Here is a 20030-nt window from a genome sequence, read left to right as displayed (position 1 = left end):
CGCTACTTGAGATGACACACACAGGCGTGTATATCGCCTTCTACATTTCTCAGTTTCACAACAGATATACACAATATCCGCTCCATTTAAACTGAATTAATCTCCAATTGATTTCCCATTATGCTTGAACCTTCAGACACAGTATAGTATTATCCATCAGGTCCTGACCAGCCTGTTCGGTAGGCCGTAAACGATCATAGATTATTTACTACTGGCTGGTTTGGTGTGAGAGAAAAATACCGTTCCAGCTTATAATCCATGATCGTATACGAGCAAGCGAACATGCTGAACATTTGTGCGGTGTGTTAATATAGAGCAATTATTACTTGTCAATGGAATAATAAAGGCAATACCAGCTATACTAGTCGTTTTTTTTATAACTTCGGAAGGAGTTGGAGAGGAGGATACTGAACTTAGTGCTTGGTTCAGTGTATTGATGTGTCAAAGAATACATCATCCCATCTGCTATTTGAGCGGTTCAGTGTATTGATTGTGTCAAAGAATGCATCATCCCGTCTGCTATTTGAACGGTTAGTTCTATTGACTTCACATTGATTTGACTATTTGAGTTGCTAGGCAGAATCTTTATACACTTTCAGGACCATCTTTTGCCGGGCCACGATGGGGAAAAAACAAAGACCTCGCTGGTCATCATGGTTCATGAGCCGCCGGAACCCAACATCAAATTCACACGCCTTTGCCAACCCCACAACGGCCACCGACCGGTGGGAAGCCAGCGCGGTGACAGTGGACACGGACCCGGACCCAACCCAACACATCGTCGTCGTCGTCGCGAACAAAACTGACGCGCACCCCCCCTCCCGGCTGTGTGGCTCACCTTCCCCTCTCCCCCACCTCCACCACCGCGCCCCTCCGCACTCGAATGCCACGACCACGAGACTGACCTCTCCTCGCCGCCTCAGCCGCGATGCCCGCACCGACCACCGAGCCGGCGCTCCCGGCGGCCTTCCTGTGCGTCCCGTCCCCGCTCCTCTCCAAGCCGCTCCCCGGCGCCGCACTCTCCGCCGCCTCCCCCGCGCCCTCCTCCTCCTTCCTCCCTCGCCCGCGCGGCGGGCCCCGCGCGCTCTCCGTCGCCATCTCCGTCCCGGGCCCCACTTCCTCCGCGGCGTCGTCGCGGCTCCACCAGATGTGGGGCGAGTTCGCGCGGTTCGTGCGGCTGCACGGGAACCAAATCGCTCCGCTCGGGTTCGCGTCCCTGGGCGTGGATTTTGGCAGCGGCGGCGGGGGTAACGCCGGCGGCGGTGGGGGAGGAGGGGGCGGAGGGAATGTGGATGGGGTAGGCGAGGTGGAGGAGGAGGCCGCGGTGCGGGCTGAGGCGCCGAAGAAGGTGCTGATCCTCATGAGCGACACGGGCGGTGGTCACCGCGCGTCTGCCGAGGCCATCAAGGCTGCCTTCACCCAGGAGTTCGGCGACGACTATCAGGTGCGGGTTTTCTGCTCTCTTCGCGCCTGGGATTTACATATACTCCGTACCTGTAAAAGTCGTATTCTAGGACGTGTAGCTTGTACACTCTTACAGTCTCGCTTGAATTTTCGCATTCTAAGTTGCCTTATGTGTTACACTCACGGCCTTTAAGACATTTCACACAATAAGCTGTACGAACTTGGTTGGTGCAATTACCGTTGATTTGATTTTGCTGTTGCATGTTGAGCATTGAATAAGGTCGTCCGATCCTACCCTACTTAGGTTGATGTGCTCACAACAGCTAATTATGGGGAAATCTTTTGCAACCACTACCTTCTTTTGATGCTTTAGCATAATGCTGTACTGATGCAGACCTTTTATTGGAGAAGAAGGATGCCCATTTGTTTGCTTATAGTGGTGCCCATTGGTATTGCCTAGTGACTTGTCAATGCTTGAATGGTTAAATAGTCAGTAATAAAGTGACACATTTTTTATTATTCATTGCTGTATATTTAGGAGAATGGGGGAATTTTGGTAGTTGGTACTTCTTGACTTATTGTGCCAAGTGTCATCTGCATTAATTTATTAGTTCTTAAATATACAATGAACCAATGACTGATATCCCACTTACAGGTATTTGTCACTGATCTGTGGACCGACCACACTCCATGGCCATTTAATCAACTGCCTAGGAGCTATAGTTTTTTGGTGAAACATGGACCCTTGTGGAAGATGACATACTATGGTACTGCACCACGTGTAATCCATCAGCCTCATTTTGCTGCAACATCCACATTCATAGCAAGGTTACTGGCTTTATCACAATTCCTATTTTACATTAGAGAGAATTCTTTGGTTGCCATCAAAATCTATACCAATCCCTTCGTTGCCATCGAAAATTATGAGTTCCCTTCGTTGCCATCTATTTTTAATTTTTAATTCTCTCACTGCCATTCTTGCTTGATGCCCTTAGTCTTGACGCGAAAAGACGATTATGCCCATCCTTTTTCTCTGATAACCAATCGTGTCGGCGCCCCATGCAATCGCCATCCTCATCGCGGCCTTACTCGCCGTCGGTCCCACGCACCTGTCCTCGCAGCCGGCCCAGCGCGACATCCTCGCCGGTTCCACGGTTCGCCGCGGCCCCCGCGCCGTCCTCGCTGCTCCTTGTCGCCTGCTCCGCGCGCCGTCCTCGCTTCTCCCTGACGCCGGGCCCTGTTAGCGCTAATCGTGACTTGAATTAGTTTGAGTCCTTAACTTGCATGTAGGCCATGTTTTGTTTGTTGCAGTACGTGTGTGTCACGTACTTCTCGGTCCTGCATGTAGCTGTAACGAGATATGTTCTAGTAGTTTGCATGCATTAGGGAGACGCGGCCGTCAATTGGGTGGACCTGTTCTGTGTTCTCACGGAACGAGTGGGAGTCGTGTACTCGTGTGGTGCATGCGGTGGTGGCCCGTGCATGCATTGGTGACATGGGCTCTCGTGCGTGCGTGAGAACCCGGCCAGTAGTTGTTGCTCGGCATTGTGTCGCTGGGCTTCAAATAGCCATGTACTCGTGCCTCTGTGTTCGTGTTCCACTCCAAATAATCCAATCCCCCGTTTGTGAGAGTTCTTGTTGAGTTCATCGCGTCGAAGAAGCCCTTGCGCCGGCCTGTTCGTCTCTGGCACCTAAGCGCCTGCGCCGACCTGATCGTAGGTCAGTTCCCAGGCCCGGCACGCGAGCTCTTGCCTGCTTCGATGCACCCATAGAGATAGGAGCTGGGTTAAGGCTGCAAGCCTTCTCTTGGATTGGAGACGGAGGCGCAGAACAGAACTCGATCTAGGCTGTGCAGGGGCGTTGTTAGGGTCAAGGTAGGAGGCAGGGGTAAATTTGACACTTGAAGCTCCATTATGTATGGACAATGGCAATGAAGAAAATAAACGATGTAATTAGATGGCAATGAGAGGAATAATAGATGTATGATGGCAATGAGGGGATCAAAAAATTAGAAACAATGGCAATGAAGAAAACTCATAATTTTCGATGGCAATTAAGGGACCGGTATAGATTTTGATGGCAACGAAGGAATTCTCTCTTTACATTATGGAAGGGTCTCCATAGTTGTCTCGCCACCTTCATGAATTACTAGGCTTGTACATTTGTAATGCAGAATAAGATACACTGTTTTCATACAATTTTGCTTACCTCAGTGCTTAGACAACAAGATGATTTCCTTGTACAGCTGGTAGCACTGAATAAACACTACGTGATGTAGATTAGGAAAATTTGTTATTTATCGTTTTTCATACTTCCTTTCCTTATTTCTCTTTTATCTGAGTGAGGCTTTCACACCTATTTCCTGCCACATTTGTAGAGTCAAATAAAAAATATATTCATGTGCCTTCAGGGTTTGACCTGTAATTGCCCATCATGAACTTAATCTTGTACTGATTGAAAAACAAAGATAACCACGAAGAACAACAATGAACAACTTTTTATTCCAGATACTAGACTATATTTGTATCCTAGGGCCTTAAGCCTATGACTGCCTGTGATGACTAGCATCAGGTGTGTGTAGGATTCTCAAAATCCTGCAAGGAAGTAGACCATGATTTCCTTACAAATTGTGCTGTTCTGTAGCTAGCTCTGTCCGTCTCCCCCTCTCTTAAATTGCCACTTCTTTATGCAGAGAGGTTGCAAAAGGTCTACTGAAGTACCAACCAGATGTAATTATCAGTGTACACCCTTTAATGCAACATGTGCCCCTCCGAATTCTAAGATCCAAAGGTCTCTTGGATAAGATCCCATTCACAACTGTTATCACGGATCTCAGCACCTGTCACCCAACATGGTATGCTGGCCTCAGTGTTCTGCATAACTCAAATACTTCTTTGTAGTTTCTTATCAAAATGTGAGACATACACTCTTACAATAAAATAGTTATTCTACTGTTGCCCCTTAGGTTCCATAAGCTTGTCACTAGATGTTACTGTCCATCAACTGAGGTGGAAAAGAGAGCACTAAAAGCTGGTCTGAAGCCCTCACAGATTAAAGTCTATGGCCTCCCTGTTCGACCCTCTTTTGTTAAACCTATTCGAACCGAAGGTACAAAATTTCTTCAGCTAATTGCAGTGTAGCATTGTCCTACTGATTTTTATGAATCTTTTCCATCTTTCAGAACTTACTGATTGTAGTATCTATTGTTATCCTTTTTAATAGGATGAACTGCGAAGAGAGTTAGGCATGGATGAAGATCTGCCTGCTGTTTTATTAATGGGTGGGGGTGAAGGGATGGGTCCTATTGAGGCCACTGCTAAAGCGCTTGGTGATTCTTTGTATGATGAAAACCTAGGGGAACCCACGGGTCAAATACTTGTAATTTGTGGGCGTAATAAGAAGCTGGCCAATCGATTGCAGTCGAATAAATTGGAAAGTTCCAGTTCAGGTACTTCCCTGCAAGCTGATTTGTAATATCCAATAAGTTTAACAGTTACAACTGCCTTACCAGTTTCTTGATGTTCCTTTTTCTTCAGCAAAAGAATTTTTCTTGAACCCTTTCAACTGCATAGATAGCTTAGATGAACTTAAGCCAAGGTACATTGTTTCTTGGCTAGTAGCAGTTGTGTATTTTTGAACTTCGAATACATGAGACTAAATACTACAGCAACAACATCGTATGGATATCTTAAAAAAAAAGTCTCTTAACTAAAAGCGGCTCTTATATTTCACACCTCTTGCACATCCAGATTTCTTCATAAATCCTTGTTTTTTATTTAAAATATTAGGTGAAAGGCTTTGTTACAAAGATGGAAGAATGTATGGGTGCTTGTGATTGTATCATTACAAAGGTATACTTTACATTAGTCTCTCATGTTCAAATCATGCAGCTTGTTTTCGAATGTGATACATGTACATAATTTGTGGTGATGTTGTGATACACGATTTCTGTTGAATTTCAGGCAGGACCTGGTACAATTGCAGAGGCGATGATCCGTGGCTTACCGATTATTCTAAATGGTTATATTGCTGGGACAGGTATTTTTCTTTAACAACTCATTGTAGAGACTGTTTTATTCCATTATTAGTTCTCATGGTGCTGCATCTTGCTCTCTCAAATATGAGCTGTCTAAAGAACATTGAAATTATCCCCTGGATTATTGACTCATTGACCATTTCTTTGTTAAATATCTAGGAGCAGCAGTCAGTAAAAGCCACACAAATAGAAGATTGTTGTACTGTCATAGATTCATATACCATATACCATGAGCTCAAGCTTAGCTCGAAATCATGGCTAGGTTTGTTTAGATGTTTACGTATCCAAAATTTACTTGTCCATGTAAGATTATCATACCTTGACTTCATCTTTGTGGTTCACTCAGTATAACCTATACAAAAGGTATAAGCAACTGTTAATTGCACTGATACTCATACCTTGCAACTAGGCCTGTTCACTCACGCTTTTAGCTGGTTTTGTTTGTGAAACCAAAACAAACCATCAGGTGTCCGTTTTTACTGTAAACCGAATGCGATGCTGCTGCTAACAACACCTATCGAACCTGACGAAGATGATTGGCGCTGCCAACACTACCCATATGCCGCCTCCACGTAGTTTGACACTTTGACCCTTCCTACACTCGCCCTCTTCCTTCTCTGTCTCCCTGTCTTCCTCATGACCAAGCAGAATGCCACAATTTGGAAGATCAACAGAAGACTGCGAGAGGCATAAGCGGTCCTAGAAGGAGCACTATGGATGGTTCAAAGATTTCTTCCACTTCCGCCAATTTTCTATCTGTTCTTACCCCATCCCTTACCCTCATTTGTGATTGAACCACTCATGGAGCGAGAGTTCAGGGCAACCAGCATGAGAGCCTCGGTGCTGCTGCGATTGCCACGGTGGAAGAAGCACAGGCCCCAGCTTGGCTCCAAAGGACTTGGTCCACTCAACACACACTTGAGGAGATATGTCAGGTGGGGGGGTTCTCAGCGACATCGATTTTGTACTATCGCTGGCGAGAATAGTGCATTGAGGGTGGCCCTGCCAGAGGTGGAGCCATGGCAAGTTGCCCCCAGCTGCACCATAACTCATGCAGTCAATGCTACTCACGCAATCAACTACAGACGTAGATGCCACGGTGATGGTTGCCGATGATCTCCTCAGTTTGGCTCTGCTAGATGGGTTGGCTGATCCAAAAAATCTCAAAAAATCCTGGGCTGGAGGCTATGCATCGTTTTGCCGTGTTTGAGCCGAGCACATACGGATGCGGCAGGGCTCCCTCTGGCCTCTGGACTGGATTCTGACCTGGTTCACAGCCTGTTTCTTGGTCGATAGCGCTGCCCGCAGTGCACCCACCGAAAGGACGGCTCTAGCACGTGGGTCAGGGGAAGGTATTTTTTCTTTAGCAACTCAGTGTAGGGGCTGTTCTATTCCATTATTAGTTCTCATGGTGCTGCATCTCGCTCTCCTCAAATATGAGCTGTCTGAAAAACATTGAAATTATTCCCTGGATCGTTGACTTATTTGACCATTTCAATGTTAAATATCCAGGAGAAGTAGTGAGTAAAAATCACACAAATAGAAGATTGTTGTACTGACATATATTCATATTACCATATACCATGAGCTCAAGCTTAGCTCCAAATCATCGCTAGGCTTGTTTAGATGTGTACGTATACAAAATTTACTTGCCCATGTAAGATTGTCATCTCTTGATTTCATCCTTATGTTTCACCAGTTAATTACACTGATACACTCGTACCTTATAACTAGGCCTGTTCACTCACGCTTTTAGCCAGTTTTGTTAATGAAACCAAAACAAACCATCAGGTGCAAGTTTGACTCTAAACTGGCTGTGGTGACGCCACTAACAACATCCATCTGCACCTACTGAACCCAACAAAGATGATTGGCGCTGCCAATGCTGCCCGTACGCCGCCTCCATGTAGTTTGACCCCTCCTACACTTTCGCCATCTTCCTTCTCTGTCTCCTTGTTGTCTTCTTCGTGACCAAGCAGACTGCCGCAATTTGGAAGATGAACAGAAGACCACAGCACTATGGATGGTTCAAGGATTTGTTGCACTTACCACAATTTTTTTCTCTGATCTTACCAAATCCCTTACCCTAATTTGTGATTGAACCACTCATGGAAGCGAAAGTTCATGGCAACCAGCATGAGAGCCTCTGTGCTGCTGCAATGCCACAGTGGAAGCACAGGCCACACCTCAACTCAGACGGGCCTGTTCGACCCAGGGCACGCTTGAGGAGATACTGCCGGTGGGGTTCTCAGTGGCATTGATTTTGTACAGTCTCTGGCAAGAGTAATGCGTTGAGGTGGCCCCTGTCGGAGGTGGAGCCATGGCAATTTGCCCAGCTTCACCATAACTCATGCTACTCACACAATCGACTACAGCTGTGGCTACCGCAGTGCCGGTGGCTCATTTTTTTAGGGTTGCCGGTTGCTGATGATCTCTGCAATTTGGCTCTGCTAGACGGGGCTGGCTGGTCCAAACCGCAGTCTAGCTAACCCGTATGGAAACTGTAGAGCCGGTTTTGACAGGCTGGTTTCACGGGTTGGATTGGTTGCCACCAAACCATGAACAGGGCTGCTTGTACACTGGTTGGCTGGTCCAAACCGCGGTCTAGATCAACTCATCAACCTGTATGGAAACTGTAGAGCCGGTAGGCTGGTTTCATGGGTTGGATTGGTTGGCACCAAACCATGAACAGGGTTTACTTGTAACTGTTTAGGATGGCACTTCAAGGAACCAGCAAAAATAGTCACTGTTCAGTTGAGAACCAGTCAAATTGACTAAGTTGATTTTCTTCGAAAGGGCTCATTCAGGGTCTAAATAACAGTGTAGTCTTATTTTTAGGCTAAATAAATGTAGTTTTACTTCTTGCACATGACCCAAGTTGCCAATTATCAAATTCTAAAAATCTGAAATTCAAAGTTTGTCGAATAGAACACCCGTGTTTGAAATTCTGGTAGTTGTTATTCCTTCTTTTTACCCTAGAATATCTGAATGAAATTCTTGAACACCATTTTTTGTTGTTCACGTTCAATGAGATGCCTTCTCATGTCAAGAGACAAGTGTACTAGCAACCTAGAATATTGAAGGCCCATCTACTATTAGCCCTATATGGCCCACGAGGCTCTCTATATACTTAGGTCCTGTTTGGATTAGTTTCGGATTCTTAGAAACCAGTTTTTGCCTCTAGTTTCTAAAATCTGGATTGTGAGCAAAAACTGGTGGGGGTGTTTGGATCCCTAGTTTTTAAAAATCTGACTTCATTTATTGCTCTATGGGTCACAAGAAACTAGCAAAAGCTGGTTATCAATAGCTTCCTGGTTTTTAAGAATCCGGCAAGGTCTGTTTGGATCCCACCCAGTTTCGTAAAGCCAGATTCTTAAAAACTGGAGGGATCCAAATAGGACCTTAACAAATATCATGGACATTAAACTAATGTCGTTGCATGAGTATTAATCTTATGCTAAGCATGATATACATTTGATTCTAAAATGGTCTCTTCACTTAAACAGGAAGCTGGCAATGTTCCGTACGTTGTTGAAAATGGATGTGGAAAGTTCTCGAAATCTCCAGAACAGATTGCGAAGATAGTTGGCGACTGGTTTGGCCCAAGGTCAGAAGAACTCAGAGTGATGTCCCAGAATGCCCTCAAACTAGCACGACCGGATGCTGTGTTCAAAATCGTCCACGATCTGCACGAGCTCGTTAGGCAAAAATGTTTTGTACCCCAATATGCATGTGCAACATAAAAGGTCGTATCCTCTGTTTTGTGTTTACTTAATTTTTTTTTTACCCCGATGCGGCACTAGTCATAGCTGATTGTGAGGATTGCAAATATTGATTGATTTCAAACGTCTCCATAAGGGAAATGAAAATGTATGGAGTGCTCTAGTTTAATTTTTCCTTAATACTTTTTTGTTTCTGGGACTCAACTGACTCGTATCTGGTGTGTCTTGTGAGTGCTGCATGCATTTACGAAATCAATCCCGATGAAATTTCCAATGGATTACTCGGACGCCATGTGTTTTCCTCGGATCATTAAGGTAACCAGTTCATTTGCACGAATAAATAATGTGAAGTGAATTTGAGTTTAATCCTTGAAATCAGTTGGTAGGATCTGGTCAAAGTCAAACATGGGAGCACTGCCCTTCAGCCTGCCCCTGCCTACTTGACTGACACCTCCCTGGTTCCTGACCCCCATAACCCAATGGCACTATTCCTGCATGTGGCAAACCTTCTGCGGTCGTGCCCTCCGATCCGTAACCAACCCCTTCGAAAAATACTACTACTACCAATACCAGTGTTATCATTTATGGTGGGGAACTTGGCTCCGGGTTTGATCCTAAATCTACTAGCCAGTTGAAGGCTGTTTTGGCTCAAAAAAATCTCTCGTGTTGTGCTTGACCGCTGAAGAATCCTGAGCTGTGGAGGCTAATCGTTTGGCCACGTTTGAGCCGAGCGCATACGGATGCGGCAGGGCTTGGCCTGTGGACTGGAGTTCTGGCCTGGTTCACACACAGCCTGTTCCTTGGTCGCTAGCGCACCCACCGAAAGGGCGGCTCCAGCACGCGGGTGAGGGGGACACTGTCAGGTCTGGTGAGCTCGTTATGCTTACCGACTGTGCTGCACTGGCTTCACGGATTGTACTATGCGTCTTCTTTTTTCCTTCTTCTATCCCGTTTTTCTTTTTCTTCTTCAGGGCCTGTTCGGTTCCTGGGGAACCATGACCAGGATGTAATCCGGCCAGGATCGGATGTTTAATTTGTGTAAGATTTGTCCAGCCGGAACGCTTCCTGACTCTTTTCCTGGCCTAACGAACGGGCCCTCACGGATTGTGCGTCTGTTTTAGTTCCAGTTAAAATGTACGTATACTGTTGAGACCGGGAAGTAGGCTGAGACCGGCCTGACCGAGGTATTTTCTATGACTGGTAATATTCAGTATTGTTCGTACTCCGATTGGCAGGGGGTAGTGGATTGAGATTGAAGATTCCAGGGTTTTCAGTTTCGGTATTGCAAAAATTTCGGCCACCACCAAAACTACCGAATTTCACAAAATTCGGCCGAAATTTCGGTGAAATTTTTTTAGAGTCTAGCACATGAAGTATGCTTTTTCTAAAAACACATTTAAATCTAAACAAATGTTAGTATGATTTATGACTACACATCTATTGAATACAAAAATATGCAATATAAACAATAAAAAATTGAGTCTAAAGTTATATAACACATGTATTAGTGTATTACAAAATTTCAGATTTTTCTTTCGGCCACCACCGAAATTACCGAATTTCGCGAAATTTCGCCGAAATTTTGAACCCCGGAAGATTCACCGTGGTGACACTAGATTTTCTTATCTTATTTTGCCGTACCGATGATAACCATCGTGTGACATGACATGATCTGTATTCTGTACCAACACATTCCTCCTGCTTGTATATATTCCCTGTGCTGTTTTCTTGCGGGTGTCTTCAAATGGAAAGGCCGTGGAGGCCCTCGGCACTCGATCGACGTCTGAATTCTGGTCACTAAAGGACCAGCATGACCACCTGATCTCCCTTTTCAGTCGTGATGAGAAAACTTTATAAGACCGCATCCATCTCTCATGTGGCCGTCGACGTGCCTTGTACACTTATAATTCATAAAAACAGCGAAATTGGAATTCTCATAATTTCTATCTGTTTCACTAATCTCTTTTGTGGCACTAGCAGTGGCAGCAGGTTGCATGGACGTTCTGCGGCAGGGTTCAGTGCCCAATTGCTCAACCGTATTGGTATTGTCTACAGATCAGATAAAAATAAACGCATAATTCCACTGGTTCCCTGCAATGCAAATTGATCTCGGATGAAGCCCAGAGAAATAGCTAGGAAGACAGAAAAAACAACCACCGTGAGTGCTTGTTCATGTGCCAACAACTAAACACTGTATTACCATTTGCCAATCACCAGAGGTAATCTCAGAAACAAATCTGCAAGTATAAAGATATTCACATATATAGCCCATGGCTGCTACCCCATGCATCCCATCCCACCCAGTCAAGTCAAATATAACCACACGTCTCCTGTGCAAAACCAACCTGAGACCCCGAGGTGTCAAAGATGACCCTCAGGTTCTTCTGCTGGTAGTTGCCGATGATGGAGGTCTCGTACTCGGATTTCAGGGAGGCCATGGCCAGGCACACCTGGGAGGAGTCGCTGCTGACGAAGTAGAGCACGCCGCCAGAGTCCACCTCCACCTCCACTCCGCCGTCGAACACGAGCTTCAGGCTGGGCACCTGGACCTCTCTGAGCCCGGTCATGTTGAAGCAGGTGTCGAGGATGGAGAACCCTGGAGCCTGCGGGTACTCCGCGAGCTGGCTCAGGAACTCGGCCTTGACAGCGTTGTAGATCGACGGCACGAGGCTGGTGATCACGGTGCCGGAGTCGATGATAGCCTTGCTGCCGCCGCCGCCGCCGGCCGAGAAGCCTGAGGATTCCACCTCCTGACCGCCGACCGTGATCCCTGTCAGGTTCACGAAGTAGAAGGGACCTTGGAGTGGGTCGGACACCATCGAGGTGTACACGATCGGGGTCGAGTTCCGGTACACCGACGAGTCGTCGCCGAGGACCAGCGAGCCCGACGAGTCGGACTCCTTGAGCGGGAGGCAGTAGGAGAAGACGCCGCCGAACTGGTCCATGGTCTGGGAGACGAGCGAGAGCTGGCTCTGGCCGAGCCCCATGAGGCCAGACGTGCCGCCGAACGGCGGGCCCTGGTTGCTGGTGCCGCAGCCGAACACGAAGCCGTCGATGACCTCCCCGGCCAGGCTCAGCCTGTCGTGCGCCAGGACGCCGCGGGAGTAGGAGCCGTCGCGGTAGCTGAGCGTGTAGCTGCAAGCCGCCGCCGGCTGCTGCTGGTCCTGGCCGCCGTCGGCGCCGCCGCACGCCGCGGCGCCCGACATGCCGCCCGTGGCCAGCTGCAGCGCGTCGCAGGAGGAGGAGTTGCACGGCACCGCGGCGTAGGACGGCGACGAGGACGGGTCGAAGAGCGGGCCCTGCTGGTCGTGGCACGACTCGCACGGCGCGCACTGCACCCAGGTCAGCTCGCTGGCCGTGTCCACGATCACCGTGGCCTCGCCGCCGCCCAGCCCGACGGTGGCCACGTAGTTGAGCGTCCGGAGCTTCGCGCCCGAGGTGACGGGCACCTGCGCCTTGGACGCGGTCACCGCCGCCGCCGCCGCCGCGGTCGACGAGGTGGTGATCAGCCTGTTGTACTTGTCGATGCGCCGTTGCAGCGACGAGACGCGCGCGGCGTCGGTGGACAGGAGGCCGTCCACCTCCTCCTTCCTGCTACTGGCCGGCGCGGAGCTGAAGCTGTGGTGCCTCAGCTCGAGCACCGAGGCGCCACCCACGGCTCCTGAACATCGCAAACAAAACCGACAACCGTGAGATGAGATGAAGTCATGGGAGGGAGTGGGACGGACGCCTCTCTCTCTCTCTCTCTCTCACTCTCACTACACTTGAGCAGAGCAGCTGAAAAATCTGTGACGGTGTCACCACCACCTACCACATGGAAATTTAGTAATTTACTATTCTTATAGTTGTTTATGTAATCCACCCGTACTTGGGACGTGCTACTTCTGGCACTGGCAGCAGAGCCCTGACCCCGAAAACTGAAAAAACACCATGGAAATCACATTGCCATTCCTCGTGCAGTCCCACCATTTCCATTCCATGAAGTGAACGGAGTCGGCAACGCTTCACCAAGAACAGAAAATAATCTATGATTATGAACAGAGGCAGATGGCCATTGCTGCTGGCAGAAGCATGTGCATTGGGACGGACGGGCTGAATCGTTCTTTAGCCTGTTAACGTATTCGCTCGTTAATTTCAGCCAGTACTTATCTCACGCCAAACCAGCGCCAGTCGGCGTTATCGCCCTACAAACCGACCAGCGAAATAGCTCCTTTTCTGGTGTCCCCACAAGGCCCCAACCCCAAGTCGGCCATTGATTCCTCTTCTTCCATCCAAGAACACCGGAGAAACCAAGAAACGGCCGGGGCAGGGAGACAGAACGGATCATGAGGGAAAGAAAGAACTTACTTGACCTCAGGTGGTGGTGCCTCTGCCTCCCCTGCAAGGCTCTCCTGCTCAGGAGGTGCCTCGGCCTCCCCCCCTCCTCAAGGTGAAGGCAATGCACGCCGCCATTACCACCTGCTGCTGCTGCTGCTGCGAGGAGGAGGAGGAGGAGGAGCAGGAGAGCAGCTGCCGCAGCAGTGCAAGCTCCCCATGCCATCACTCGCTCGGCTAGCTCCTCTCCAGCTCACTCACAGGAGGGAGAAGAGGAGAGGAGAGAGGCCAGGAGGAGGAGGAAGGGGGGAAAGATTCTTGGTGGCGTGAGCAAGTGAGAGGTGAGGTAGGCTTGTTGCGGCGCATGGGAACAAAGGCGCAGCAGCTGGCGGCTGGCCGTCGGGTCGGGGGTGGGGTGTGGGGTGCGGTGGTGTACTCGCTGTGGTGTGGGTGAGGAGAGGAATTATTGGGGGCTTCACATGCATGTCCTCTTGCTTGGCCGCAGCACCCGACAGTGCTCACAGCGCAGCGCAGCGCGCACACACACGCACACGCACACGCACACGCTCCCCGGCCCCGGCCCTTCTCTCTCTCATCTCATCTCATCTCATCTCTCTCTCTCTCTGAGCTGGTGGAGCCGGCCGGCCGGACCCTCGCTGCTGACACGTTTTCTTTATTACTACTACCAACGTACTCTAGCAGTGGCCATGGAGGATGGAGGAGTATCTCGTGGTGAGGAAAAAGAGGCGGGGATCGGAGTTTAGTCATCAGAGGGCGTGGGTGGACGCATTGAAAACCGGGCGTAAGACATTAATGTCTGCGGCAGGGCCGGGGGGTCAGCGACGCAGCCTTGCCTTGTCCGGCGCACACTGTAGCACGGCCGAGAAGAAGATGCCAAGAGGAGGAAGACGACCCCGCCACAGGCCGTCCGCGTTGCACTGCAGTACTTGGAGTAGGATTGATACGCGCGTAAATTGGGGTTCGGAACAAGCAACAAATGGAACAGTGCGTGGCGAGCGAGACGACCTCTCGATCGCACGCATGTGATGCTCGGGAGTCAGGTCTAGTACTCTGGTCGCCATGTGAAGTTGCAACTGGCGGAGTAATGGGGGGATTGGGATGGGATTGATCGCTAGATCTGTCTGCTCTACTTGGTTGTAGCGGTAATGCAACTCGCACATGACATGACACTGGGACTCTGCAAGACCGGTCTCAAATTCCAAAATGATCCAACCCGCTGGATCTCGTTCTGATCATCATAAATGGCTCCGATCCACCTAGCATGTAGCCATTCTTCTGATCCACAACGCAAATTGTGGTGAGACCGGCACCAAAAGCTCCTGGGCAACACCGGCACAGGGCTGGGCGAAGGTAAACACAGATGCCGCCTCCCATGCATCGTCCAGCTCCGGGGTAAGTGGTTGTGTGATCAGAGATAACAATGGTGAAATCGTGGCGGCAGAGGTAAGGAGGCATGAACATGTCCGAGATGTACTCACTATGGAAGCACCGGCGGCAAGGGATGGTCTTCAGTTAGCGAATTCTTTTCCTGTTTTCGTTTGGGCTGCCTGTCCATGGAAGATGCATAATAGTTTCATTAATAAAAAAGAAGAACTGCATACGAGGATATCTCTTGAAATATATACTGCATTCAGAATGTAAATCCGTACTGGACTCTTGCTGGCCAAACTTTGATAGCGTCATGATATGCCTTGTCATGAATACATTCATTATGAAAAATCCTTTCGTAAATATAACCCTTTTCATTATGAACTGCAAACGAGTTGGCAACCAGTGATTGTAATCCTAGTGTGATTTAATAAAGCTCTCGAGTTTTTTTTTTAAAAAACACAAATTCTTTTTCGGTTTCCATTTGAGCTGCCTGTCCATGAAAGATGCATAAGGGTTTCATTAGAAGAGAAAAATTGCACACAAGAATACACTTGGAATATATACTGCATTCAGAATGTAAATCCATATTGGACTCTTACTGGTCAAACTTTGGTAGTGTGATGATATGCATTGTTATGAATACCTTTTGTTATTAAAATTGCTTTCATAATATATAACCCCTTTTATGCTGGAAATAATAAAATGCCTCGTGTATTGCAAGTCAAAGTACCATAACGTGTTGATAGATTTATACTTGGGATAAGAGGTAGTATCCCTTAATTCCAAATTATATAGGACGTTTTGGTTTTTCTAGATACATACCTTTTGCTATATACTTAAAAGTACACTAGATAAGTCAAAACGTCTTATAATTTAGAACAGAAAGATGATTTGTTAAGGGCACCAACCCAATCTACAAAAATGAGACTTTAGCTAGCAATATCAATAGAAATTATGATATTTCAAATAAAGGTACTCCCTCTGTTCAAAATTATAAGTTGATTTGACTTTTTTTGTACATCTATTTTGCTATTCATCTTAATATAATATATGTTATATACATAACAAATTCTACGTATCAAAAAAGTCAAAGCGACTTATAATTTAGAACGGAGAGAGTATTAAGCATTATGAAAATAATTTTAATGATAAATTTGGGAATATCAACTTATGCAATTATTTATATATACCAACAATTAAAGTTAAAATAATTTTGTTTAGTAGGAACCCTAAAACTACATTTGAAATCGGACAAAGTATAATTGAAACCCTCAGCTTTTTTCTACTTTTTTTAATAACTAGCTACTGCATGAATGTAACATAGCCATAAATGATTTTCGTAAAGCTACTTAGCTTTTTTCCTGCATTTATTTAGTTGCCTTGCACTCTATTGGTCGGTTATTGAGGCTGTCGCTGTGTCGCATATGCGACTGAAACTCGTCTTGTTGTACAGTACAGACGTAATGAGATCCATACCTTTCTTCTCTTCTAACGGAAGTATGCAGTAGTGTTTCCTTATTTGTTGATTTTTGTTTCACCGATGGAACATCAAAAGATTGTGTCCATTGGGAAGAAAACTTGTTTCATGGAGAGAAGGGAAAGTTGTTGCGTCGAAAGAGAAAAAATGTTCTTGAGAAGAAAAGTGGTTCGGCAAAGATGAAAAAAAAAATGTTCTATCACAAGAAGACAAAATTTGAATCGAACTTGCGTGGTGCGGGGAGTTCAGTTGTAGTTCCAAAAAAAAATCTGCAATTTTAGGCTTGAGATTAGTCAAACTTTCTCAAATTTAACCTAAATTATTTATAAGGAAAAATGTCAACATTTATGTCTCTAAATAGAACTATAAAAATATATTTTATAATAAATCTAATGATACTTTTTTTATATAAAACATGTTAGTACCTTTTATTTAGAAGTGATTAAAGTTGAATTGTTTGACTCCTCAGGACGTGAGAGTTGTATTCTTTGTGGGACGGAGGGAGTATATAAAATAAGAAGAAATTTCCCATTGTTGGACCCCCTCACTAGAAACATGCGATGTTTGGCTTAGCAAACTTTTAACACTTCGGCCAACGTTAACTTTGAAATATTTAGTTTAAAAACTTAAGAAAACTATGTGTTGATTTGTCATGAAAAATAATTTATAGAAATTTATTATAGGTCTACGGATATATGCTAATAGAAAATAATGGTCAAAGCTCCCTCTCATCAAAGACAGTAATAAAAAGTGAAAAGGATACATGTTACATGCTGTTCGACGTTAAGAAGTTTCTTGAGGGGACAACAAAAAAATGGCTGTGATTGGGCCAACAACTTGTGAAAACTGCTTCCGAGTCCAAGGAATCCTCCATGTGTCACGGGTCCAACAACTTGAGAGAAAGTCCACCGTACCCTAACACTACTCCATGTGTCACGTGTGCGAGGTCGATCCGTCGAGGTTCGATGAGGACGCGCTACAGTATGTGATGTTTTAGAGGACTCAGGAGCGGAAGTAAGGATGCTCAGATCATCCTCGACGAAGAAACATTTTCCGGGAGCCCTCGCTCCAGCTCTTGCACTCCTGCTCAATGGATCGGTCTATCACTCCTGTATACGACAACGTGGAATCGTGAATCATTTTCTCGTTGGCTTCGCTGAAAAAATAAGCCGAAACACTGTTCCAGCTAATTTGTTGCGAGAGAAAAATATTGTTCTGACTGAAAAAAACGAGCTAAAAATTACGGATTATAAAAGAAGCGACAAAGACCATTATTATACATCGTCAGCGTGTGAAGTGAGCATCGCCAGCTGCAGCCTCTCTTCCTCCTCGTCGACGGTCACACCCGCCGGCGAGCTCACCAGGCCGAGCTCGCGAGGCACCAGCACGTCAGTCTGGCCCGCGGCGGGCACGAGGCCGATGGCCCCCAGCGTGGCGAGCCTGAGCACGTTCCTGAGCAGCACGGCGAGCCAGAGGCGGCCGAAGTCGGTCCTGGTCACGCGCAGCGCGCGCAGCAGCGCCGCGCCGCCGGCCTTGGCCGCCAGCATGCCGAGGCTGTCGATGCACATGAGCAGCGCGAAGAAGGTGCCCTCCATGCCCGGCGGGCACAGCTTGGTGCTCAGCACCATCATCGGCATCAGCCTGACGCGCCCCACCACGCGGGACACGCACTCCTCCAGGGTCACGAACGCCGCGTCGGGGACGCCCAGCGCCAGGTTCCACCGGAGCACGAAGGTGAGGTCCAGGAGCCCCGACACGCCGTACAGCAGCTGCGCGTACAGGAGGATGCTCCGGAACGGGTAGTCCTTGAGGCACTTGTGGTAGACGAGTACGCCCAGCATGGACGCCACCGCGCCGATGGCGTGGACCAGCCCGACGAATTCCTGCATCCATGGAGTTGGAGGAGGTGGGGGTGCAACAATGATTTTCATGCATCTGTTGTATTGTACTCATGAGAGTGATGCCCTAATAATGTTCTGTTTGGCATTTGCGGAGTTTTTTTCTTTCTTCAAGAGCACTTGATTTTGCAATTTTTTGTTTGTTAGACAGGATACACTTTTCTTTTGAAGAATCATGACACAGTAGTCATATTGAATTGGTGGTAAAGACTCATATCTTACTGTCTATATATACTGGGTTACACTTTACTGCACAGAACATTTCTACAGAACAACCCAGACGTGATTATAACTTATAACATTCCAGGCTAAAATAAGAAGAAAGAAATTAAAAAAACCATAGGATAATGTAGTTTACCAGTTCATCATAGGCATCTGTTAGGGACTTTTTTTTTTGAACGCAATGGCAAGAGCTCTGTCTTTCAATTAAGATAGGGAAAGAAAGTTTATGTACAAGCAAAGGCACTCGAGATTAGGGTTTCAAACCCCCACAAGCATGTAAAGGAGGGAAACGCACGGCCCAGGGGGGGGGGACAACATCTAAACATAAGCGAGTGCAATCTTCCTTTATCCTTGCGGCTACTTGCGGCACAATTTCTATCTTGTTGTCGAAAATTCTTCTGTTTCTCTCTTTCCAAATATTCCAAATGGTATAGATTACTACCCCGTTAAGCCGCCTACTCTCAGATCTTGGCACTTTCCTTGCCGCCTCTTCCCACCATGACCTGATATGGGTGGGGTCTACCTGAGGTTGCTGTTGAAGTTGAGTGAAGTTTTCCCACGAGAGGATTTGATCCCAAACCGCCTTTGCAAAAGGGCAACATAGGCACAGGTGGAGGGCGGTCTCTAAGGGGCCGTTGCACAGCACACATTGTTGTTGGTGTGGCCACCCTCTCCTTTGTAGGTTTTGTGCCGTTAGAATTTTATCCTGCACTAAGATCCAGGCGAAGATCTTGCATCTGTTCTCCACATGCGCTTTCCAAATCAAATCCGTACGAAAGGGGACGAGCGAGCCTTTGAACTGAATTATGTAGGCCGAGCGGGTGGAGTAATTCCCATCCTTAGTCCATCGCCAGATGATTGTGTCCTGGACGCCCTATTGTAGGTGCACATCCTGTATTCGTATCCAAAGGGACACAAACTCCTCTATGTGGACAGCCGAGGTGATTTTTCTTCCTAGCTTGTGCATCCAATTGTTGTTCCGGAGCTCTTGTTGCACCGTTCGGTTTCTCCTTGAAACTAGGCGAAACAAGGTTGGGGCTAGGTACCTAGGAGCTTGTCCATCAAGCCAATTGTGGTGCCAAAACTTAGTCTTTGCACCGTCCTCCAAAGATATAATGATTGAGGAGTTAAAGAGGAGACGATCATCATCAGAACATGGAAGCTCTGAGCCGCTCCAAGACTTGGAATCGTCCACCCATTCTTGCCAAAGCCATCGCAACCGGAGGGCTCTCCCAAACCTATCGAGGTCAGGGACACCTAAACCACCAAGGTCTTTTGGTCTGGTCACTGTTTTCCAGTTAACTAGGCAGTTTCCACCATTGGCATTCTCCTCCCCCTTCCACAAGAAAGATCTCCTGATTTTGTCGATCTTTTTCTTAGCCCATGCAGCCAGAGGGAACACTGTCAGGTGGTAGGTTGGTATGGAGGAGAGGACCAAGGTCACTAGAGTGAGACGTCCCGCTCTGTTTAGCCATCTTCCTTTCCATTTGGGTAACCTTTGCCCAATACAGTCTATGAGAGGTTGCACATGTATCTTTTGCAGTGGTCTGATGTGGAGTTGCAGC

The 20030-nt window shown here is 47.2% G+C and overlaps 2 protein-coding genes and 1 pseudogene across 2 annotated transcripts; 1 reads left to right on the top strand and 2 right to left on the bottom strand.

Annotated features, from left to right (window-relative positions):
* Positions 1 to 914: 914 nt before the first annotated feature.
* On the top strand, positions 915 to 9340 carry LOC136549861 (probable monogalactosyldiacylglycerol synthase 1, chloroplastic; annotated as a pseudogene).
* A 1420-nt stretch (positions 9341 to 10760) lies between these two features.
* Positions 10761 to 14074, bottom strand: LOC136551809 (aspartyl protease family protein At5g10770-like). Its single transcript, XM_066543347.1, has 2 exons — positions 13510 to 14074; positions 10761 to 12823 (listed from the first exon to the last, which is right to left on the bottom strand). Exons 1-2 carry the CDS (start codon positions 13700 to 13702, stop codon positions 11472 to 11474), a joined length of 1545 nt encoding a protein of 514 aa, XP_066399444.1. The 5' UTR covers positions 13703 to 14074; the 3' UTR covers positions 10761 to 11471.
* Positions 14075 to 17619: 3545 nt separating this feature from the next.
* Positions 17620 to 18234, bottom strand: LOC136548681 (probable folate-biopterin transporter 6). Its single transcript, XM_066540120.1, has one exon. The coding sequence runs from the start codon at positions 18232 to 18234 to the stop codon at positions 17620 to 17622; it is 615 nt and encodes a 204-aa protein (XP_066396217.1).
* Positions 18235 to 20030: the final 1796 nt, after the last annotated feature.

The sequence above is a fragment of the Miscanthus floridulus genome, chromosome 4 (genome assembly GCF_019320115.1).
Source record: "Miscanthus floridulus cultivar M001 chromosome 4, ASM1932011v1, whole genome shotgun sequence".
In the NCBI taxonomy this organism is placed as follows: domain Eukaryota; kingdom Viridiplantae; phylum Streptophyta; class Magnoliopsida; order Poales; family Poaceae; genus Miscanthus; species Miscanthus floridulus.
The sequence above is the reverse complement of the archived record's forward strand: the minus strand, read 5'-3'. Positions and strand labels throughout refer to the sequence as shown.

What these genes read in the sequence shown, in the direction of transcription:
- LOC136548681 (XM_066540120.1), bottom strand. Translation starts at nt 18,234, where the DNA reads ATGCAGGAATTCGTCGGGCTGGTCCACGCCATCGGCGCGGTGGCGTCC.
- LOC136551809 (XM_066543347.1), bottom strand. Translation starts at nt 13,702, where the DNA reads ATGGCATGGGGAGCTTGCACTGCTGCGGCAGCTGCTCTCCTGCTCCTC. An exon ending in GCACCACCACCTGAGGTCAA is followed by an intron (nt 12,824 to 13,509) that starts GTAAGTTCTTTC and finishes TGCGATGTTCAG; the next exon opens with GAGCCGTGGGTGGCGCCTCG.